General features: G+C 49.3%; 7 protein-coding genes across 7 annotated transcripts; 5 read left to right on the top strand and 2 right to left on the bottom strand.

Moving 5' to 3' along the window:
* The first annotated feature begins 930 nt into the window (after positions 1-930).
* On the top strand, positions 931-3,672 carry EDB91DRAFT_1148692 (uncharacterized protein). Its single transcript, XM_041319346.1, has 7 exons — positions 931-1,433; positions 1,489-1,843; positions 1,896-1,910; positions 1,961-2,067; positions 2,124-2,905; positions 2,965-3,504; positions 3,578-3,672. The coding sequence occupies exons 1-6, from the start codon at positions 1,160-1,162 to the stop codon at positions 3,199-3,201; spliced, it is 1,770 nt and encodes a 589-aa protein (XP_041174441.1). The 5' UTR covers positions 931-1,159; the 3' UTR covers positions 3,202-3,504; positions 3,578-3,672.
* A 666-nt stretch (positions 3,673-4,338) lies between these two features.
* On the top strand, positions 4,339-6,512 carry EDB91DRAFT_1300049 (uncharacterized protein; the record flags this gene model as incomplete). The annotated part of the gene is made up of 6 exons (XM_041324970.1): positions 4,339-4,637; positions 4,693-5,007; positions 5,060-5,074; positions 5,125-5,246; positions 5,301-6,082; positions 6,142-6,512. 6 exons carry the CDS (start codon positions 4,339-4,341, stop codon positions 6,367-6,369), a joined length of 1,761 nt encoding a protein of 586 aa, XP_041174440.1. The 3' UTR covers positions 6,370-6,512.
* On the bottom strand, positions 6,432-7,802 carry EDB91DRAFT_1148681 (uncharacterized protein). Its single transcript, XM_041319345.1, has 4 exons — positions 7,474-7,802; positions 7,362-7,451; positions 7,218-7,308; positions 6,432-7,096 (listed from the first exon to the last, which is right to left on the bottom strand). The coding sequence occupies exons 1-4, from the start codon at positions 7,608-7,610 to the stop codon at positions 6,656-6,658; spliced, it is 759 nt and encodes a 252-aa protein (XP_041174439.1). The 5' UTR covers positions 7,611-7,802; the 3' UTR covers positions 6,432-6,655.
* A 1,269-nt stretch (positions 7,803-9,071) lies between these two features.
* EDB91DRAFT_1148669 (actin actin-like protein) lies at positions 9,072-11,090 on the top strand. Its single transcript, XM_041319344.1, has 9 exons — positions 9,072-9,183; positions 9,234-9,260; positions 9,320-9,605; positions 9,664-10,128; positions 10,182-10,337; positions 10,393-10,518; positions 10,567-10,610; positions 10,663-10,702; positions 10,753-11,090. The coding sequence occupies exons 1-9, from the start codon at positions 9,128-9,130 to the stop codon at positions 10,846-10,848; spliced, it is 1,296 nt and encodes a 431-aa protein (XP_041174438.1). The 5' UTR covers positions 9,072-9,127; the 3' UTR covers positions 10,849-11,090.
* Positions 11,091-11,155: 65 nt separating this feature from the next.
* EDB91DRAFT_636266 (uncharacterized protein) lies at positions 11,156-12,798 on the bottom strand. The gene is made up of 5 exons (XM_041327960.1): positions 12,538-12,798; positions 12,324-12,428; positions 12,154-12,263; positions 12,035-12,093; positions 11,156-11,967 (listed from the first exon to the last, which is right to left on the bottom strand). The coding sequence occupies exons 2-5, from the start codon at positions 12,375-12,377 to the stop codon at positions 11,282-11,284; spliced, it is 909 nt and encodes a 302-aa protein (XP_041174437.1). The 5' UTR covers positions 12,378-12,428; positions 12,538-12,798; the 3' UTR covers positions 11,156-11,281.
* Positions 12,799-13,335: 537 nt separating this feature from the next.
* Positions 13,336-17,378, top strand: EDB91DRAFT_1300017 (uncharacterized protein; the record flags this gene model as incomplete). The annotated part of the gene is made up of 14 exons (XM_041324969.1): positions 13,336-13,994; positions 14,044-14,077; positions 14,132-14,232; positions 14,283-14,908; positions 14,960-15,071; positions 15,120-15,217; positions 15,271-15,481; positions 15,533-15,857; positions 15,898-16,140; positions 16,191-16,257; positions 16,306-16,376; positions 16,427-16,603; positions 16,695-16,938; positions 16,995-17,378. 14 exons carry the CDS (start codon positions 13,336-13,338, stop codon positions 17,084-17,086), a joined length of 3,060 nt encoding a protein of 1,019 aa, XP_041174436.1. The 3' UTR covers positions 17,087-17,378.
* A 2,058-nt stretch (positions 17,379-19,436) lies between these two features.
* Positions 19,437-19,795, top strand: EDB91DRAFT_1251306 (uncharacterized protein; the record flags this gene model as incomplete). The annotated part of the gene is made up of 3 exons (XM_041323363.1): positions 19,437-19,445; positions 19,496-19,642; positions 19,706-19,795. The coding sequence occupies 3 exons, from the start codon at positions 19,437-19,439 to the stop codon at positions 19,793-19,795; spliced, it is 246 nt and encodes an 81-aa protein (XP_041174435.1).
* Between the last annotated feature and the right edge of the window lie 42 nt (positions 19,796-19,837).

Below are 19,837 nucleotides of genomic sequence, written 5' to 3'. Positions count from 1 at the left end.
CTGTAGCAGGGCTTTGCTACTGCGCTTCGGCTTGCTACGTAGAACTATATAGTTCGAAATGTCCCACTGATGCAGAGAAGGCTTTGAAATTGAATGAACCGTAAACAGCGCAACATTGACATATGTACATACTCTTGACTGAATCTGCCAGTGGGCCGCCACCGGCAGGCGGAGGATTGCATGCAGCAAAACCCTTGACGACGGGCGTTAATAAATTACAGTACACTTTATGGTGACAGCCTGTGACCTCCCTCAAGAGTGTGACACCTAAGAGCAGTACAAAACATATCATTTACTATTTGCCGAAGATTGAATCTATTGTTGTCTGCTTTGCTCCGCGAATTTCCTCTCTGCGCACGCAAGCCCTAAGGCCTAAATGCTCGCAGCTGTTTTGACAGATCAAATGAGAGCCTGAGGTCACCAAATTGAAGGCAAGCTTCTTCGAGTTGCTAGGACGGCGCGATAACTTGTGTGAAAGTGTACTCGTGGCATTGGCCCGCTGGCATGAGTGTCGATTGCACCTGCTGACTTGCCCGTTTGGGGAGTGGAGTACTGGAGCACGGACCATTTACTCCCATTGACAAAGAATTAAGAAGGAGATTCTTACGTAGAACTAGAAGTACAAGCAGTAGTAGGGGTAGCGGCAGCCCCCTGATGAGAGCTTTCGCAGGCTTGAAACCGCTGCCCTCCGCTTTACTAGCCTCTCCCTACCCTCGTTGTCAACAGCACCCAACCTTCGGGGACGGTGGTCTGCAGCAGGTGCGAAAGAGGTGGTCTGCCTAATAGTACATAGACTGAATTCTGCCCTCGGCGGCGCAGAAAAGCCTTTTCTCTTACATAATAGATCTAGATAGTTTGAATGACATGCCGCACCAATGCCGTACCGCGTTTAATTAAGTATTATGTAAATTAAGTACCTGCAAGTTTCGAAACTTGTTGGTCATTAACGATTCATGACATCGCCATGGTTCGTCTATTGATTTGCGAGCCCTCCAGAAATTTGAATGGCGTGTATGTTTATACGCCCCGATCTACCTGCTTCCACCTCAGTTCGTCTGGCAATGCTTGCCTTATTGGTAGGCTATTAGTAGTGCCGCCGCCGCAGGCACTGCCTTGATAACGCTGCGACAGCAACAAGATTACTCCGACAGCTCTCACAATGCGCTTCCAGTCCCTAGTGGCAGCTCTGAGCTTAGGATCAGCAGCTCTAGCATTACATGCCCAATTTCCGGTCAATATCGCTGGAGAAACCGGCGGTCGACCCTTGGATATCGTCAAGTTGACCGCTGGCAATGTATCTCCATATAGTTCCAGCTCAATCGCTGAGCAATGGAGATTCAACGAAGGTCCTCCCGAGAACGCGACCGGAAACTTGATCTTCGACACTGTCAATTCATTCCTGCAACACTGGCCAAATACACGATACCGTAACGGTATAATAATTTCCACCGCTTGCTGACGCTGGAAAAATGTCTGACCGCCTCATAGGACACAACATAGTGCCAGGAGTGATTCCAATCGGTACTCTGCTTTATCACGGCACCAGCCGCAATACGATACCCAGCGAGCCCGACTGGATCGCTACAGATCCGGAACATTCTATTCTTTTCGCTCGTCATGGTGCGAGAGATGGGGGTGGCTGGCTCCTCACGCTGGCAGCAACACGCCCTCTCAAAGTGTTGTACTTCGATGGAAGTAGTGCTGCCAAGGTAATGGACGGTACAATGGACGTCCAGTTTATAGTAGCCTGGGGAGATTCGATACCGGAGCGAGCCGGTGACAGAGAAGTGATTAAAGTTCTTTGTGCGTGGGGCAAGAAGTTTGGAATCGACGGTTTCGCGAGGTTAGCTGTGATTTTACTCCCCATAGCACATCACTCATTATCAGATTAACAGGATGGAAATGGACTTGTGCGCGTACTTTTGATTCTCTGTCGCACTTCTAACTGACAACCATCTAGTGAAGTTATGCTATGTGACTTTACGGCCGGTGTCGAGGTAGTATCTTTTCTGCATATCGTAGTACCGCAGGAAGATAGGAGAGACCCTCTACCTGATTCCGACGTCTGTCAGTATTTTCTTCCCGTGTGCCAATATGATTGACAAGTACTCATGAGCGCGCAGCGATTCGTAGCTTTGAAGTCATGCACGCTGGCTCATGGCACAATCGCTACCCGGGAGATTCGCGCATCGTGCTTGACCTAACTGGTCTTATCTCATTGTATGATCCCGCACTGGCACCTTCCCTCGTCCCGGTTCGCGCGGGTCTTGAACGGTGGGACCACCGCGTGCTCGGAATATCATCAGAGGACATATCGCGGGTGATGAGAAAGCTCACCGAAGTTGTCAGTCGACCAGACACGGCAGGCAGCGGCATTGACTGGAAGACCCTTTTCCACGTCATCGTGGATCGATACGCGGATCGACTCGAGTTGATGCAGCATATTCTCAATGTCACCTCATCAGACTCCCAGGAACTCCTTCAACAAGCGAAGCTGGCGCAGGCCCAGCTCCGCGTTATGCTTACGCCATATTTATTACGTTCCACCATCGTCCCCAGTCCAGGCACTTCAAACGCAGATGCATCGCAGTGGGCATTCCCGATGTTTAAGCATTGTGCCACAACACACACTTCGGCGATAGCAAACCGAATGCCTTTTATGACGTCTTCGGAACACTTGCTGCTGAAAGCTGTCGAGGACACAACGAGAGAAATCTGCCGTGTCACCACGAAAATGTGGGCTGACGGTGTTGCAAGGGGACTCGACACCCTCTTTCCAGTGGAAATTGATGGGGAGCCTGAAGTCACTCAATTAATGGAGGGGTGGAGACAGGACATCCATAAGTTAATGTCTTGGTTAGACTGGAGTGTATGGATCAAATGCCGACCTGCCTGCGGTCCAGAGGTGGGAACTACAAATAAATTATTTCCGAGTCGACCGGACTGAGTATGATTTACTTCCAGGAAATATGCTTCCTCCCTACATGGCCCTACAATGCCCCCGGGCCAAGGCATCCACCTCCGCGAAACCCACGGAACACCACGGATGCCCCAGAAGGAGATTATCTCGCTAATCGAGTCAAACCTCCGCCCGAAGGTCAAGCCATCGCCGATGCGCTCTTCTATCTTGGAACGCCAGCAGAGGATTGGAGAAAGCCTCAGCCAAAGTGCATTAGGCGTCTCCAGCCGTACGGATTTTAATCATGATGGGTGTTTACATTGTTATGACATAATGAGTTATCTTCTCTAATAGTTCTTGAGCCTCTTCACGAGGTGTATGGCTACTGGAGCTTGTAGACTGGTATCTGTATGCCAAGTGATACAACACCTAATAAGGGTGTACAATACAGTTGTACCGTGAAGAAAGTGAAGCATGCCTGCACCGCAGGTTTCTTGATACAACGTTTCAAACGGCCTACCGAAAATGAAACTCGATGTGACAGCGAACGTAAGTATACTGGAACTCTGCGATAAAGCAGGTCGAGCGAACAGTGGCCAAAGACACTAATCGGACATGTACAATGAAGGTGTCATTTGACGAAAGAGTCACGAAGGCCAACGGGAGATATTGACTGACCAGGCAAAGTGATAGAGGATGCTCAGAGGCTCAGAGCCATAATTAAGAAGGAACGAATGTCTTCCTTCTTATCATCAACAAAAGAGCCCGAAGCATGCAAGGCCTTGTGAAGCTTACATGAGCATGTGAACTGTGATTTAGCTTTTAAGACATATGCAACTTGTACACAAGGTCTTACATTGCGACATATATATGAATATATGCTTCGGGCAGCATATACGGTTCAGGCTCTTTTGTTGATGATATGCGGCAAAGCTGTTAGCTACCCAAATATTGGAACACAACTTGATCTAGGTTTTCACTGAGAGAAACGACAGTCACTGATTTGGGACGATTAATTGCAAAACACAGGTTAGATAGCATACTGACGGGTCGTTGATCAGAGGTACCACCATCACTAACTCGAACTGGAAGGACTCATATTCAGGCGTAATAGCACTGCAATTCTTAGCTCAGCTGTAGAGTGAGCGCCTCAGGTTCACGACCGTCGAGTCGTAGTAGCTAGCATAATCAAAAGGTGTGTTGCACTGGCAAACTAGTGAGTCACTAAGCTGGGAGTGTGGGTCCGATGTTCACCCGCTGAGCTTGCGGACCAACCAGTGAGGTAAGCATCCTTCGCTTTAGGCATCATGGTTTTACCTGCAGTTATTCATAGAAGAGTTCGGCGAGGCCTCAGCGCTTCAGCATCTAGATGAGCTTTGATAACGCTACGACAGCGCAAGAATTACTCCAGCAGTCCTCCGAGCCTCACTGTCCTCGTAATGCGTTCTCAATCCCTTCTGGCAGCTCTGAGCCTAGGCTCAGCAGCTCTAGCATTGCATGACCAATTTCCAGTGAACACTGGCGATCGACCCTTGGATATCGTCAATTCGTACGCTGACAATGCATTCCCATATGATAGTCCCAGCTCAAACTCTGAGCAATGGAGATTTGACAAAGGTCCTCCCGAGAACGCAACCGGGAACTTGATCTTCGACACAGTCCATTCATTCTTGCAACACTGGCCGAATACACGATATCGAAATGGCATGTTTTCGCCGCTTGCTGGCGCTCGAAGAATGTTTGACTTTTTCCCCCATAGGACATAACATAGTACCAGGAGTGATTCCGATCAGTACTTTGCTTTATCACGGCACCAATAGCGACACGATACCCACCGAGCCCGACTGGGTCGCTGCAGACCCAGAGCATTCGATCATTTTCGCTTCTGGAAGAGATGAGAGTGGCTGGCACCTCACGCTGGCAGCGACACGACCTCTTAAAGTGTTATACTTTGATGGCAGCAGTGCTGCCAAGGTAATGGACGGTTCGCTGGATATCCAGTTCTTAGTAGCCTGGGGAGATTCGATACCGGGGCGAGTCAATGACGGAGATTTGATTAAAGCTCTTTGTGCATGGGGGAAGGAGTTTGGAATCGACGGTTTCGTGAGGTTAGCTGTGATTCTACTCCCCGTGGCGTATTACTAATTCTCTTATCAATAGGATGGAAATGGACTTGTGCGCATACCTTTGATTCTGCGTCGCACTTCTGACTGACGATCATCTAGTGAAGTGATGTTGTGCGATTTTACGGCCGGTGTCGAGGTCGTATCTTTCCTGCATGTCGTCATACCAAAGGATGAAATGTCATACCCTGACCCGGGCCCTCCTCCACTTGATTCTGACATCTGTCGGTATTTTCTTCTCACGTGTCAATGTGATTGACAGGTACTCATAAGTGCAGGGATTCGCAGCTTTGAAGTCATGCAGTCTGGCTCATGGCGCAATCGCTACCCAGGAGATTCGCGCATCGTGCTCGACCTAACTGGTCTCATCTCATTGTATGATCCCTCGCTGGCACCTTCCCTCATCCCGGTTCGCGCGGGTCGTGAACGATGGGACCACCGCGTGCTCGGAATATCATCAGAGGACATCTCGCGGATGATGATAAAGCTCACCGAAGTTGTCAGTCGACCAGACACGACAGGCAGCGGCATTGACTGGAAGACCCTTTTCCACGCCATCGTGGATCGATACGCGGATCGACTCGAGTTGATGCAGTATATTCTCAATTTCGCCTCATTAGACTCACAGGCATTCCTTCAACGAGCGAAGCTGGCGCAGGCCCAGCTCCGCGTTATGCTTACGCCATATTTATTACGTTCTACCGTCGTTCCTAGCCAAGGCACTTCCGGCACAGACGCATCGCAGTGGGCATCCCCGATCTTCAGGCACTGTGCCACAACGCACACTTCAGCGATGATAAACAAAATACCCTTTATGACGTCTTCGGAACGCTTACTGCTGAAAGCCGTCGAGGACACCACGCGCGAAATCTGCCGTGTCACTACCAAAATGTGGGCTAATGGTGTGATGAGCGGGCTCGATCCCCTCTTTCGGGTGGAACGTAATGGGGAGCTTGAAGTCACTCAATTAATGAACGAATGGAGACAAGAAATCCATAAGCTGATGGCTTGGTTAGACTGGAGCGTATGGATCAAATGCCGACCCGCCTGCGGCCCACAGGTAGGATCTAAAGAACTTTTTTTTGCGAGCTGACCGGACTGAGCATAATATACTTGCAGGAAATGTGCTATCTCCCTACTTGGCCAATCAATGCCCCCTTCCCGGATGATGATCCACCTCCGCCTCCGCCTCCGGGAATCCCACGGAACACTACGGATGCTCCAGAAGAAAATTATCTTGCTGATCTAGTGGGACCTCGGCCCGAGCGTCGAGCTGTCGCCGATGCGCTTTTCTTCCTTGCGCCGGCGGCAGAGGATTGGGGGAAAGCCTCAACCAAAATGCATTAGGCGCTTCCAGCCGTACGGATTCTAATCATGCTCTCGAAGTTATCTTAACGAGGTTCACGACTTGCATTTCTGCTGAAGTTTCTGAACTGGTATATGTATGCCAAGTGATACAACAAATGAGGGTATACAATACAGTTGTACCGTGAGGAGTGAACTGCAAGTGAAGTTCTAAGCATACCTGCACGGCAGATTTTGATAAAATATTTGAAACGGCCCGCCGAAAATGATAAAGCAAGGAAAACAACAGACTCGATGCATACCCCATCAGAATTTTTCTAACTTCGATTCAAGAGAAGTTGGACCAAGAAATTACAGCGTCTCTCGACTCGGGAGCATTCAAGCCAGCCTGGAGTACGCCTGCACTGGAGCTGCGAACAGGTCTTTCCACGCGCATTCCCTTCATGGGCTTGATGAAGACCCACGCTGGTACAAGACCAAGCTGGACATTTTCTCCGCTACTCTCCACCCTTGTGGAAAATCGTGAGGGATTTAAAAATGACAGCGAAGAACGAGAAGGAGGGAGGTTATTTTGAGCGACGAGGCACCAGCCATCATCAAACGACTCCAGAACGTGCAGGTGGTCTCCCACACGTGAAAGGGAGAGTTCATCGGGAAGTACTGGTTGGAAAAGTTGTCGAACTGGTCGGGCTTGGGAAGGAGAGGATGATCGCGAGGATGATCGCGAATGCAAGCCAGGAGGGAATTGAGGAGTCGAGGGGAGAATAGCCTGAAGTGCGTGATGATGCGCGACTGTGGCGCGGATGTGCGGGGTTAAGACCAGACAGTGCACGGGGACGGGGAAGAGGCGGGGGAGTAGCAGATGGTGGATGAAGTTGAGAAGAAGAAACATTGTCATGTCTTGAAGGTCTTGCTGTATTGGAAGTACGGGGGACAACGACCTTTTCTGGGAAGATGACAGGAAATGTCGCTGGCTGACCACTGCTGACGGAGTGAGCACATCTGTATCTATAGATTCAAGTCTGTATTCTCACCTCAGGAAATGGTTGACGGGTTCGTCCGTTTCTCTCATAACACCTCGTACATTGAGAAAAGCCGTACCCCGTTGTTCGGCACGCTTTTGCCTGCAATTTGCGGCGGAAGAACCTCAACGCAATCCATATGGTAGCAGATATAACAAGTAATCCAGCGAGAGTGAAACCGACTATATACACCGGTGTGCTGACAGGAGGGGTGGCATAAGAATCTGCGGAGTCGGATCTTTCAAGGAGATATGGAGCCATCACGAGCACAAAGCAATCGAGGCTGGAGATACAACAAAATATACCGCAAGGGTGTCAAAAACGATTGCTTGGAAAAGGATCGTGATAACCAAAGGAATGTGAGGCTCGCTGCGATTGCAGGATGAGTGACTGGCTCAAACGAAACTTGATCAGAAGACGGGAAACTCACCGAGCCAGCGCAAGCTAAAAGGCTTCACAGATACGGCAAGAGAAGGCCAGAGCAGAAGTAAAATCACCTTTGGACGTTCTCGAACACCCACTGATGATCTGTTCCCTAGGAGCTCGCATCATTAATCTCAAACGTGTTCGTTTCCAGGGGAGGCAACGAAACAGCTCCACAAGTATAAAGCACTTACAACACAAATCAATATTTATAATCTTATGAAAATTAATCTCCGCATTGCAGCCCACACCCAAAAGCGTTTCACGGTCTTGGAAATTTACTTACAGTTCCTCGACCTCCCAATTCCTCGAATGTTTCTCGATGCTCTGGACGTGCGTCTCAGTGCCTTCCGGACAACTTCGTGTTTGAAAGAATCATACATAATTCAGGCGATCCTGATTCCTGATGCAAATTCCCCGGTTCATTGTTCGCATCACGACTTATATCGGTCATAGCTATTGATCCGATCTGCGACAGGCGCGGGTCACCTGCCCAATTGCAACGAGACTGGTCCTGTTAATCCTTGATGTTATTCTGGTGCACGATGGTTGGTGGATGGTATACTTAGTTGAACTTATTATTTGATTCCCAGGTTGTCCATTTAATCAAATCCATCCAACAGGTCCTTCAACACAGCAGCTTTTCATCCATAGGCTATCGCAGCGGCTACCTGCGAACTCGATGCTGGTCCTGGACAACTACGAATGCAATTTCCCCGGTACCTGTGATGACGTTGAAGCTGCGACTTTTGCTTCTGCAGAAGACGGCATCTACCGGCATCAGTATACTACCGGGTAACTGCCAGATACTCGTACAAAGTAATTCGTTGCCATGTATCACTTAGACTGCACTGTCATGCTCTGGTCTAGATACGTATATTCGAAGGCAAGTTTTTGGCGCGAAGGGGTGGGAAGTTCCTCGAATGGTAGCAGTGCGGGGAATACGCCAGTATGTCGAAACAGCGTTGCAAAACACAGAAAATTACCACCTGTTGCCACGTTTTGGACCAAGTGATATCATAATCACTCAATTGGAGTGCTGCGCCAAGTCTTTGAATTTTTGCGAATAAGACTAGTATGTTGGGATCCTGACAGTAGTTGACTATGTCGACAGCGACCTAAGCTGAATGCTAAAGTAGCAAATGATAAAAGGTGAACAACGGATGAGCTCGAGTCTCATGAACTCGAAATTCATGCCTTCAAACCCAGAAGGAAATAAGATGTGCGTTGTCCCCCGTGGACGTTGTTTTGACAGGTTAGGAACGGAAGGTTTTGTCAAACAAGTCCAAACAGGAATCGCAGCAACCTCATACAGTGACTTGACAGGGACTTGCGATAAAGACCCATTTCTAAGGATGTCAGTCCTCGCGCCTATCATCTGCGACAATGGAACTGGATACTCAAAGATAGGGTAAGCACGCAACGATCAACTCCGAAGCACTCACTCAAGGTCGATCGCAGCTTCGCGGGAAATTCTGATCCATCATAGTGAGTTTAACCCTTCTATACAAGATCGCAAGTAGCAGACGCGTTTTGTATGACTCCAGCGTTTTCCCTACCGCAATTGCTACACGTGGGCCTGCTTCTCAACCTACTCGTGGTGGTCCTCCCATTCCTTCGAAACCTGGCAACGTCGCATCGAAACGCGGTATTGAAGACCTCGACTTCTTCATTGGAGACGAAGCCCTCGCCAATGCGAAGACCCCTGGTTATGGGGTTCACTATCCCATTCGCCACGGTATGATTGATAACTGGGATCATATGGAACGATACTGGGAGCAAACGATATTCAAGTATCTACGGGCTGAACCAGAAGATCATTACTTCCTCTTGGTATGACATCATTTCATTTATTGCATTCCAAACTTTCTGATCGATATTCATTTCGTAGACTGAACCTCCACTCAACCCCCCTGAAAACAGAGAGCAGACAGCCGAGATCTTCTTCGAGTCGTTCAACATCAAGGGTCTCTACATCGCTGTTCAAGCCGTGCTCGCCCTTGCTGCATCCTGGACATCCAACCGTGCCACAGACAGGACGCTCACCGGCACCGTCATTGACTCTGGCGACGGTGTCACCCACGTCATTCCTTGCGCCGAAGGGTACGTCATCGGAAGTGCCATTAAACATATCCCCATCGCCGGCCGTGACATATCACAATTCGTGCTGAACTTGATGCGTGAGCGTGGTGAAATGGCTGCCGTTCCGCCAGAAGATCAGCTGCGGGTCGCCAGCAGGGTCAAGGAGAATTACAGTTACGCGTGCCAGGATATCGTCAAAGAGTTCCGGAAATATGACGCAGAACCCTACAAGTACTTTGAGAGATATGAGGGTGAGCATAGCGTCACCGGTAGGGTTAGTGCCCCTTTTCGAGCGTGCTGCACGAGTTGATGGGTCGTCTTCATTAGAAATATTCCATCGATGTCGGCTATGAACGTTTCTTGGCACCGGAGATGTTCTTCAATCCGGAGATCTACTCCTCTGATTTCCTTACCCCTCTGCCGGATATTGTCGACGACGTGATCCAAGCCTCCCCGATTGATGTTCGTCGCGGCTTGTATAAGGTGACCGGCTTTTTTTGGCCCTTTATCTACCTGCATTTTAATTACGGTTACCCAGAACATTGTTCTTTCTGGAGGTTCTACCATGTTCCAACACTTTGGTCAGCGTCTCAAAAGAGACCTAAAGCAACTAGTCGACCGGCGACTTGAGGCTAGCGTCGTGTCGAGCGGCAGCACTACAAAGGTACGGTTTCATCATTTCTGGTTTCTTCTTTTTCTGACGATACAATAGTCCTCGGGCGTGGATGTAGATGTAATTTCACACAAGCGCCAACGGTAAGACCATGGTTCTTCATATGGTTCTTACCAAAATTGACCTCCTCTCAAGATATGCTGTTTGGTTCGGTGGTTCCTTACTTGCTTCGTTGGTAAGGCATTTTCGAGTCAAGTTCCATTCCAGCCTAACCTTGTATCTCAGCCCGAGTTTTATACTTCGTGCCACACGAAGGCGCAGTACGATGAAATCGGCCCGAGCATTTGTAGAAGGTACCAAATATTTGGTAGCGCTACGTAGATTTCGGAGGGTGTTTGTGACCTTTGGGCGGAGAGGGCGGATTTTTGTGTTCAGACAACGTATGCCGGACCGGGTTGAAAAGCGACAATTGTATTCACTGCTTTGGATGATGCACGTTGATTTTCTTCTTCAGGGGAGCCGAAATGAAACTCTAGAAGTTGATTTCGTAGCATATATGTAGAACAAGGCAAGTATGTAACAAAAGTTCCAGCTCCATAAGGGATGGCAATCGGTGACCAAAGAATGCCAATTGGCCGCGCCCTGCGATGAATGCCGGATGATGGCATCCGCATGGTGATAGCTAGTTTTGAGAGTCACGGCGAGACGCAAATCTGTCAAATGTTGCACCGTGTGGGGGGCCGTAGCGCATCCGTTCATGCGCACATAGAATATGATATCTACAAATATATAACCGACACTGGGCAGTGGGCAATCAAGGCAGTTTCCAACAGATGACACTAGGTTGGCGGTGTGCATTCGCGAAGCACGATGCGTATGCACTGGAGAATCGTACTGCAGGGATCGGCGGGGTTGGGCTGTGACTAGGCGGGGAAGTTCGAGGTGGCGGATCCTCCCGAAGCGGTGATCCAAATGTCCAAGGTGTGCGCAAAGGGCGAGTAAGCCAATAAGGCCATCGTTCTTCGGCTTCCGGTATGGGCGTGAGAGAGATCCTATGTGCTGTTTTGCGTCTCTTGACCGATACATGAGAGATGACCTGCGAGGGAGTATTTTCTATTTCCGAGTCGCAAGGGTCATGAGCGACGCTTTTGTCCTGGGCGAGTACCTCAGAAGGCAATGAATCGGAAGGCACCAGAGCGTGGGTGAGCCATGCGAGAAGGACTTCTTCTTGTTGCAGATGGCCCCAACCTATCAGCTGACGTCGTTTCCTGATTATCCTAGGAGAAATTTCCTCTTCCAGCGAGCTGTGCGGTCGTTTTGTCTTTATCTTCGAATTCCATCCAAGTTGTGGTGGACAATGTTTTGCCAAAGTTGCGAGTGCTGCAGACACCCCGGATGTCACCGAGGACACGGGCGATCGCGAACGCTGAAACGTTGGTTCAGCTTCATCTATGATGATATCTGAATTGTCTTCGGCACAGATATTGCACGGAGTTTCGTCTACGGGTACATCCGAAGAGCCTGATCAGCGAAGGTGCTCAAATTTAGATTCATAGAGCATCCTCACCCGGGCTTTTTGAGGTTATTTTCACTGTTTCCGCCACAGCAGACCGATCATCGGTGTGGCTGTCAAGGGATCATCGTCAGTGACGTATAAAAAAAACACTGCGCGTGAAATAATCGTGCCTGTTGTCACTTGCAGAGGTATCGCCCTCATCAGATTGGTCTTCATCCATAGCGGCAGAGCCTGCCCAAAGCATGTGGAGATAACGACCGGAGAGAATCCGGGGCGTTTTCTTTTCGGGAGCGGTGACGTTAGCAGGAATAATAAAAGAAGTTATTAAGATCGAGCGCACAGGAGTAACTTTAACACTGCCATCAGCGTTAATTTGAGAGAGGGAGGACTTCATCTTTGTATGTGAGGTATCATGGCTTGGTTAACGGGTCATTTATATGACGACCTGTGTGGATGGTGGTCAGTGTGGCGTATATACTGCTGAGAGCAAAGCAATCGACAATGGGCGGTAGAAGTCCACAAGAGTATACGTACAATTTCAACTGAGAACATACCTACAGTGTGAATGGCTCAAAGCTGAACGCGCGCTGCGAACTAAAATTATGACAAGTGAAGCGCGCAAGTTGGCCCGTGCACAACGGCTTTGCTTGGATTTAAAGACCTTCGAGCTTCGGCTCTTGACGCCACACCAAAGCAAACTGCGGCTCTATTTTGGTAGATAACAATAGCGATATCAAGTGCGACACCATCTCAAGTATCTCGACGGGACCCCGCTGGTGCTGAATAGTCATGAAGAGATGGTTGTGAATTACGACGTACGCGGGCTTGAACGAGTCGGCGGATGCGGAGAATGCTGCCCCGGAAAGCGGCAAGTGATCGGGGAAGAGTAAATGTGACAGCCAAGCTATGCGCCCATTACTTTATTAGTATTTATCTCAGCGGATGCAAAATAAACGTGAGGTCAACTGCCAGCGAAAGCAGTGATTAAAGGAATTACATACACAGCCACAAAACACTGGTTTCGTTGTATTCGACGTCGTATTCGACGTCGTATTCGAAAATCTTGGTATAAAACTTCCTATAAAGCTAATCGAACGTCCCTTATCGAAGGTTTTGTTAACTAGTCGACCCTACCTAAAGCCTGTCGGCCCGCTTACAGCCGGCTATAGTCGTGAGTTTACTCTCCCATAAAGGTCCTTTCAGATTCTCATGTACTTCCTGTTCTTTAACAGGGTACCATATCTTCCCTCCGTGCAATACTCCCGGCTTCGTCGGTCTGCTCCTGGTCATTCCGGGTCTCTCTGACTTTCTTATAATCTTACACCCTTCTATCGTCTTAGACATCGTCTACGATGTCTAGTTCTGTTCATGGTATGAACCCTAATGGCCCTTGGAACCACCATGGCCATCAATTCGCCGCGCAGCAGCACCTGCAGCTAGAGGAGGAGGACCCGTATCTCCTCGTATCCCAAGATACCTCTCAAGGATATCTACAGCACAGGCATTCTGGTGCCCAACACCTTTTGAATGGTTCTTTATCTCAATACAACTCACATGCATCAAATCAATACGATTCAACTTCTGCCTACCAACAACACTCTCCTTCCTTTGCAGCATCATCTATGACCCCAAACCCAACTCAATCGCCCAATCCCATTTCCACCACGCCGTTCACATTCACTCAACCAGGTTACAATGCTAATTCTCCTCATTCTGGCTATCAGAGCGCCTTCCCATCAGGCATCAACGCGTCAAGCGCTCCAGGTACACACAATCAACTCTCCGCGTCTTCTGCCACCCCTTCGGGTTCCGACTTTCCCATGCAGTTCCCTTTCACTCATCAGCTACCCATTCGCCAATCCGAGGTCGAGGCTCAGATCCTAGAGAGTATGCATATGGCTCAGCAATCCAACCTCTCAAAGCGCCATAGAGGGGATGACGACGATGGCCAACCTCGGACTATGATACCCGAACCACAGGAACTCCCAGAGCCCGCGAACAGACCGAAACCGTGTGCCCTCCAGTCAACTCCACTATATTCATACTGACAAATCACACAGATCAGGCGCTTGTGCTCGGTGCAAAAGCTTGAAGGTACGTGGGTATCTCTGCTCTATTTCAAACATTAAGACACCTCCACCACGCTAGGTCCGGTGCGAATTCAGGGGCGATAACGATACCTGCAAACGGTGCACGGGTGCCGCTCAAGAATGTGTCATTCCTGGGCGCAAACCACGTCGGACCCCACCGTACGTACTCATTTGGTTTTCAGATGAGCAAGTTAAGAAGTTAGTATTAGGAAACGAGAACACCTTCTAAATCAGATTCGTGAACAAGCCGCACAAATTCAGGAGCTTATGGCTGAGCTCGAGGCTACCAACCGACGAGCGGCATCAGTCTCACTTAGTAGTCCTTCTATCACTGCAGCACCATTGTCCCCATCGTGCTCCGTCGATCTTCACTCCCCTACCCTCGACCCCAACACCCCGGCAGATTCCGCTCCACCCAAACCGGAAGTGCAGGATTGGATCGCGAAAGCACGTGCTTCCATTGAGGCTTTTGGTGGCTTGATTGCACTTGGCGGGACAACGACACAATCCATGCTTGTTGATCAGGACCCCAACAAGTTTACTGATAACGATACGGTATATGGCTTTGATTTCGAAGACGACACAGATGACGAAGGAGATGGATATGCCACTGCAGAAGACAGTGGACGTTCACATTCAAGGGAAAGGCAATCACCGAATGCACTAGCCAAGAAGAAAGAGCTTGCTGATCAGAAATCGGGCATGCTTCCACCCGCAGCTAGTCCATTTGGTCTGATGGCCCACCTCTCCATTCGCAGTAATGCTAGAGGCAAAAGCGCGGAACCAGAACCTCAAGACGCTGTTGGCGTAGCGAGCGCTGATTTTTTCAAACCATGTGGGTATATTCTTTGCTTGAGCACATAGCTCGAGTCCTTATTTTTTCTAGCTCCTGCTTCCGATACCGTCCGCTCGAATCCTTCAATGGGTGGCCAACCTCTTCCTCACATCCTCACTCGCGACGTTGTCACTGTAAAAGATGTTGAGAATCTGTTCAAATTGTGAGCCTTAACTTTCTGATGTGTACGATTGCTTATTAAATTGACCAGATATTTCGATAAAATGAATTTTTCAACATCGTTACTGGATCCCATTCTTCATACACCACAGTATGTAGTTATGAGAAGCCCTTTCCTATTCACAGTCGGTGAGCCGATTTGCCCGTCGCTCCCTTCATCTCCCGCTGATCTTCGTTCTAAGTTTGTGCCGTTGCTTCTCGGTTCTACACCGAACGCCCAGGCCTCTATGCGGAAGTAATGCGATATGCACAGCTGGCGGCAGGCACTGCGCTTATCACCGGTCCCAAAAATGAAGAGATGTGTTTGGCTTACATACTGCTACAGCTTTACCCAGTTCCTTCACGACGCTGGGAAGAGGACCGTAGCTGGATGTACCTCGGTGTCGCAATCCGGTAGGAAATTCTCACCACTGCATCTCACGGTATTTACTTACGTTACTCTAGATTGGCTCAGGACCTTAATTTGAACAGGCATACGACTGCAACTCCCCTGAATGAGCACCACGCTCGTGTCCTTCTCAATCGCACGCGAGTCTGGATCAACTGCTTTAACTTGGACCGTTCAACCGGCTCTCAGTACGGCAAAGCGCCCATTATTCCAAATTCGGATTATATTGCAAACCATCTGCACGAGTGGTGGCGCTCCTCTGAGTATAATATCGAGCACTTTGACATTCACCTCTGCATCTACTCCATGGAGCTCAACATCGGGGCAAAATTCAGGGAAAAAATTAACAGCGACCCAAACCACCCAACTGGACTCAACAAGGTGTGTTCTCATTTGTTCCCACGGTCCTTTACCGTCCAAGCTGACGGATCATCTGGAGTCTACGAATTTCACTCAGTTCGCTAGTGAGGCCGACGACGAACTGGCACGCGTCGGCACGTACTGGTTCAAGCAGCTGGATGAAGTCGAGCCGAAGAGCCCCATGCTTACTTTCCGCACTGGCCTTCTGAAAATGGCGTTCAGCTACGGCCGCTTGGTCGCCCTGTCTTCTGGCCTGCAGTATGCCAAAGAAAATCACTTGGATGAAAATTCATTTTTGATGAGGGTCAGTATCCGTTCGTAACCTCTTCGTTTTCGTAGTCTCATTCCTTCTAGTGTTTCACGAGGGCATCCGATGTTGTCAATGCTTTCGTTCACCAACTGTACACCACCCCAGAAGAGAGTAAGTCATGCATTTCACGGCCTATCATCTCATCTCACCTTGCCATAGGAGTTTATCTACGCCATGCACCTGAGGCGCAATACGTGTTTGTTAGTTTTGCTGGCGCCTTTCTTGTTAAAGTGTGTTCCTTTCGATGCTCTGTTTTCAGTATGTAACATTTTGTGCACAGCTCTTGCAACCAAAGTACGCTCAGTACTTCAAATATGAGCAACGGGTCGAAATCCGGGACCTCGTGCAAAAAACGGTTGATCTTCTCGGGGCTCCGGATGTAGCTCTTGATGAGAAGCATGGTCCTTACCTATACTCTCGCTTCCTGGCTGGCCTGCTGGCTAGTCCCGCAGTCAGGGTCGACCTGTCCCCAACCTCTGCGATGAGCCCTGCACACAAACGCCCTCGCAAGCCAAAGACCTCGTCTACAAAGACTCACAGTGGTCTAGGTCACAGATGCCTCCACGTCTGCTGACTATCCATCCCCATCCTCCGCCTACTCCAATTCTCCTTCTCCTTCATACTTCCCATGCGTCCAACAATCCCTTGGAGCGCAGCCGCAAGACCCCACGGAATCGCTTGCAGGGTCATCTGATATGTTTAATGGCTCGATGCCGGTGACTTTGGACGCCGACCTTTTGGAGTCAGCAAGGATCATGACTGATCCTTTGTGGCAGGATACCTTTGTCCCTGGTACGCGTGACGCTATGCACTATAAAAGTTCGTTTTGCTGACCACTCTCACTACAGGTTTCGAGTGGATGGGTCAAATGCAATCATACACTTCTGTAACCCAAGATTACTCGATGTATGAACCACAGCAATTTGGTTCGATGGCATGAGCCTATAGGCGTTGTATCGTTTCAGTGCTATGTTGTTGTACTTGGTACTGTTGTTTTTTTGCGCTTTGCTCGTATATTATGCACGAGATGCGGTTTTGTATTGACACTAAAATATACATGTATTCTTGGAATCTTTCTCCAGTCTGATTGGCGACTCTCCTCGGTATGAATAAACGAGTACGAGATGGTTGTTCGCTTTCAAATTCGGTGTGAGAGTGTGCAGCTGAAGTAAACAATCTCGGACAAATCTCGAGCTCGGATGATTTTGTTTACTACTTACGAGCAATTTGCTCGCCTTCGGACGTTGTGATGAATTGTAGAGTACAATAGCTCAGGCAAATCTGTGCCTTGGCTATTGTCTATTCTTCGTTTGTCGTTACAAATAAAGCTGGAATGTCACGACCAAATACAGCACCACGTAAAGTGTTGAATAACCTAGCTTGCGTGCTACTTGAAAATTGTTAAAGACGCGAAGGTCAGCCGACCGTTTTTATGGAGGGCATACACAAGTAACTTGGGTGAGCGTACCAAGAGTCGATGACCCTGCTCACGAAGGAGTAACAGTTTAGGGCAGCTTGCATTCGACAGAGTGCTAACTGGTTCTTTCACGATTTAATTCGAATGTACAGCGTAAAAGCCAGTGCGCAAAAGCCTTGGGCTCGAACTGTGACAGGCACTATCATCGTCCTAGAGTTGGTGCATCGATAAGCTCCGAATTGCAAAGAGTGGCGCATACCCAGCATGCCAAGGACAAAATAACAATAGTGGAGCTCGAGTGGAGTGCGCACATGACGGGATCTGCCGGATCAAACACTCTTGTTTAGAAATGGATGAGTAGGTTCAACTTGCTGATCACACCTGAATTCTAGCTGAGTCGTTAAGCGTATGCACATAAACTTCAAACATTTGAGCTGGAAATGTGTATTGATTCAAGAACCGCATCAGAGTAAGCTTACTTTGATCATTTCTTCTTGAAGTTCGATTCCTATCAACTATTTGTTCGTTTGGCTTTGGATCCTTGGCTCGTAATCATCGAATCACTGACGTGTACGAGTATGACCGCTGTTTCACGTTCAGCGCGGGAAGCTGCCGTGAGGAGGGGGCGTGTTAGGAGATATATAAAGGGCGACAATCGCGCCTAGGTGAATTCCCCGCTCTTCTTCATTGCTAGCCTCTCGGTAACTTCAAAATCTCATCTGAACTTCTTCCAGCGGGTGAACTGACGATGTTCGGTTGCAACAGGCAAAGTGCTTTCGAGCAAGTTGAGCATCTTCCCAAATAATACGTCGCCCGTACTTGGCTGCTTGCCAGTTTCGCCGACGAAGGTCAATCATGGATTTTAAATCGCCAGAGCTCGACGACACGGACACAATGATTATGATGCCCATAATGATCTTGGAGGGTCATGAACAGCAAGCGAATGGTCAGCGGATCTGAGGATAAGACCGCTCGACTCTAGGATCTGCAGACGGGCAAGGAGATTGAGGCGGCGCGGTATGTTTGTGGTGTCAAGGGATGGTCGGTGGGTTATCACTGCTGGTGGAGATTTCAATCGCCGCGATTGTCTTGGAGAGCTAAAAGCTCCTGAAGTTGAGACGGAGACCGTGAAAACATTTCAAGCCAACCCAGTCATAGTCACCTACATCGGTATCTCAGCGGACAGCATGCTGCTGGCGAGCGGGTCAAGGGACCACACAGCGCGGATATGGTGCTTGAACTCGTGGCTGGTCCATTCAAAAATGCTGATGGAATCGGCGCAGTCCGGTTCTCACAAGACTCAAAGAAGCTCGCGGTGAGGTTGTGGACGGGGCATTGCCTGGAGGTGTGGGACGTCCAAACACAAACAAGGGATGTCGGAGTAGGAAAACGTGCTGGCGGGACAATGTCAGTTACGCCAGTGTTTTGGACTACGAAAGACAGAACCCTCGTAACCCCACTTAGCTTTACGGATGACGAAGCTACGACGATCTATAAGTTCGACGCATCGACGCTGGAGACTGCCTTCGAAGGGCACCTCAACGCTGTCATCGGTTTAGTACTTTCAGGCGATGGTGCTCTCCTCGTCAGTGCTTCTCCAGGCGACTCGATCAAGTTCTTGACCTTCGAGTCCCGCTAACCCCTCGCCTACATCGACACTCACATTGCTTACTCCCTTATCCTCTTACCTGACTCACGCCAACTAGCTCGTCTTCCCGTATGAATATAGTCCCTCATGTTCGGAACGATCAGCCTCGCGATTCCCTGGATGCATGTCTCTGTCTATCTTGTTTCTTTTACAATTGACTCAACGGTAGCACTACCTACCAACCGCTCTTCCTCGACACAGGCCACCGCTTAGGGGAATTCCCATATGGAGAACGTGAGTTTTGACTGTAATGATCACATTTTCCGCTCACATTATTTTTCCAGTCTCGACGCACGCCTGCACCACCCATCACCTTATCCTTCGTCAGTGCTCCCATTACCTTAAAAGCCCACCTGCACGACCCATTAGCCCGGTGGACTGTTCACGCAGATCATGCAGCGCCGTCTGTTTCGATGTTCCTTTCGCGCAGGGTCAATTGATGCGCCCGGTTGATTGTTATCGCTGCGTTCGAGGTCTCATGGGTCAATTGGCAGCGCAACGCTGCAGTGGGTGCTCCCGGAAATGACGATGACTTGGTACCCGATGAATACTTCGATCCTCCTTCACCGCAGCCCAATCCATGACAGCCATCCGCAGCAGAGCAGATTACCGCCGGAGAACATGGA

Source organism: Suillus paluster, assembly GCF_016628075.1.
Source record: "Suillus paluster strain FC165 chromosome Unknown EDB91scaffold_52, whole genome shotgun sequence".
NCBI classification, from domain to species: Eukaryota; Fungi; Basidiomycota; class Agaricomycetes; order Boletales; family Suillaceae; genus Suillus; species Suillus paluster.
This window is presented reverse-complemented; position numbering and strand designations above follow the sequence as displayed.

What these genes read in the sequence shown, in the direction of transcription:
- EDB91DRAFT_1148692 (XM_041319346.1), top strand. Translation starts at nt 1,160, where the DNA reads ATGCGCTTCCAGTCCCTAGTGGCAGCTCTGAGCTTAGGATCAGCAGCT. An exon ending in AAATACACGATACCGTAACG is followed by an intron (nt 1,434 to 1,488) that starts GTATAATAATTT and finishes ACCGCCTCATAG; the next exon opens with GACACAACATAGTGCCAGGA. An exon ending in GACCTGCCTGCGGTCCAGAG is followed by an intron (nt 2,906 to 2,964) that starts GTGGGAACTACA and finishes ATTTACTTCCAG; the next exon opens with GAAATATGCTTCCTCCCTAC.
- EDB91DRAFT_1148681 (XM_041319345.1), bottom strand. Translation starts at nt 7,610, where the DNA reads ATGGCTCCATATCTCCTTGAAAGATCCGACTCCGCAGATTCTTATGCC. An exon ending in CCCGTCAACCATTTCCTGAG is followed by an intron (nt 7,309 to 7,361) that starts GTGAGAATACAG and finishes CTCCGTCAGCAG; the next exon opens with TGGTCAGCCAGCGACATTTC. An exon ending in GACCTTCAAGACATGACAAT is followed by an intron (nt 7,097 to 7,217) that starts GTTTCTTCTTCT and finishes CACGCACTTCAG; the next exon opens with GCTATTCTCCCCTCGACTCC.
- EDB91DRAFT_1148669 (XM_041319344.1), top strand. Translation starts at nt 9,128, where the DNA reads ATGTCAGTCCTCGCGCCTATCATCTGCGACAATGGAACTGGATACTCA. An exon ending in TTCGTCGCGGCTTGTATAAG is followed by an intron (nt 10,338 to 10,392) that starts GTGACCGGCTTT and finishes ACGGTTACCCAG; the next exon opens with AACATTGTTCTTTCTGGAGG. An exon ending in GTTCCTTACTTGCTTCGTTG is followed by an intron (nt 10,703 to 10,752) that starts GTAAGGCATTTT and finishes CTTGTATCTCAG; the next exon opens with CCCGAGTTTTATACTTCGTG.
- EDB91DRAFT_636266 (XM_041327960.1), bottom strand. Translation starts at nt 12,377, where the DNA reads ATGAAGTCCTCCCTCTCTCAAATTAACGCTGATGGCAGTGTTAAAGTT. An exon ending in GCAGTGTTAAAGTTACTCCT is followed by an intron (nt 12,264 to 12,323) that starts GTGCGCTCGATC and finishes GCTCCCGAAAAG; the next exon opens with AAAACGCCCCGGATTCTCTC. An exon ending in ACCTCTGCAAGTGACAACAG is followed by an intron (nt 12,094 to 12,153) that starts GCACGATTATTT and finishes ATCCCTTGACAG; the next exon opens with CCACACCGATGATCGGTCTG.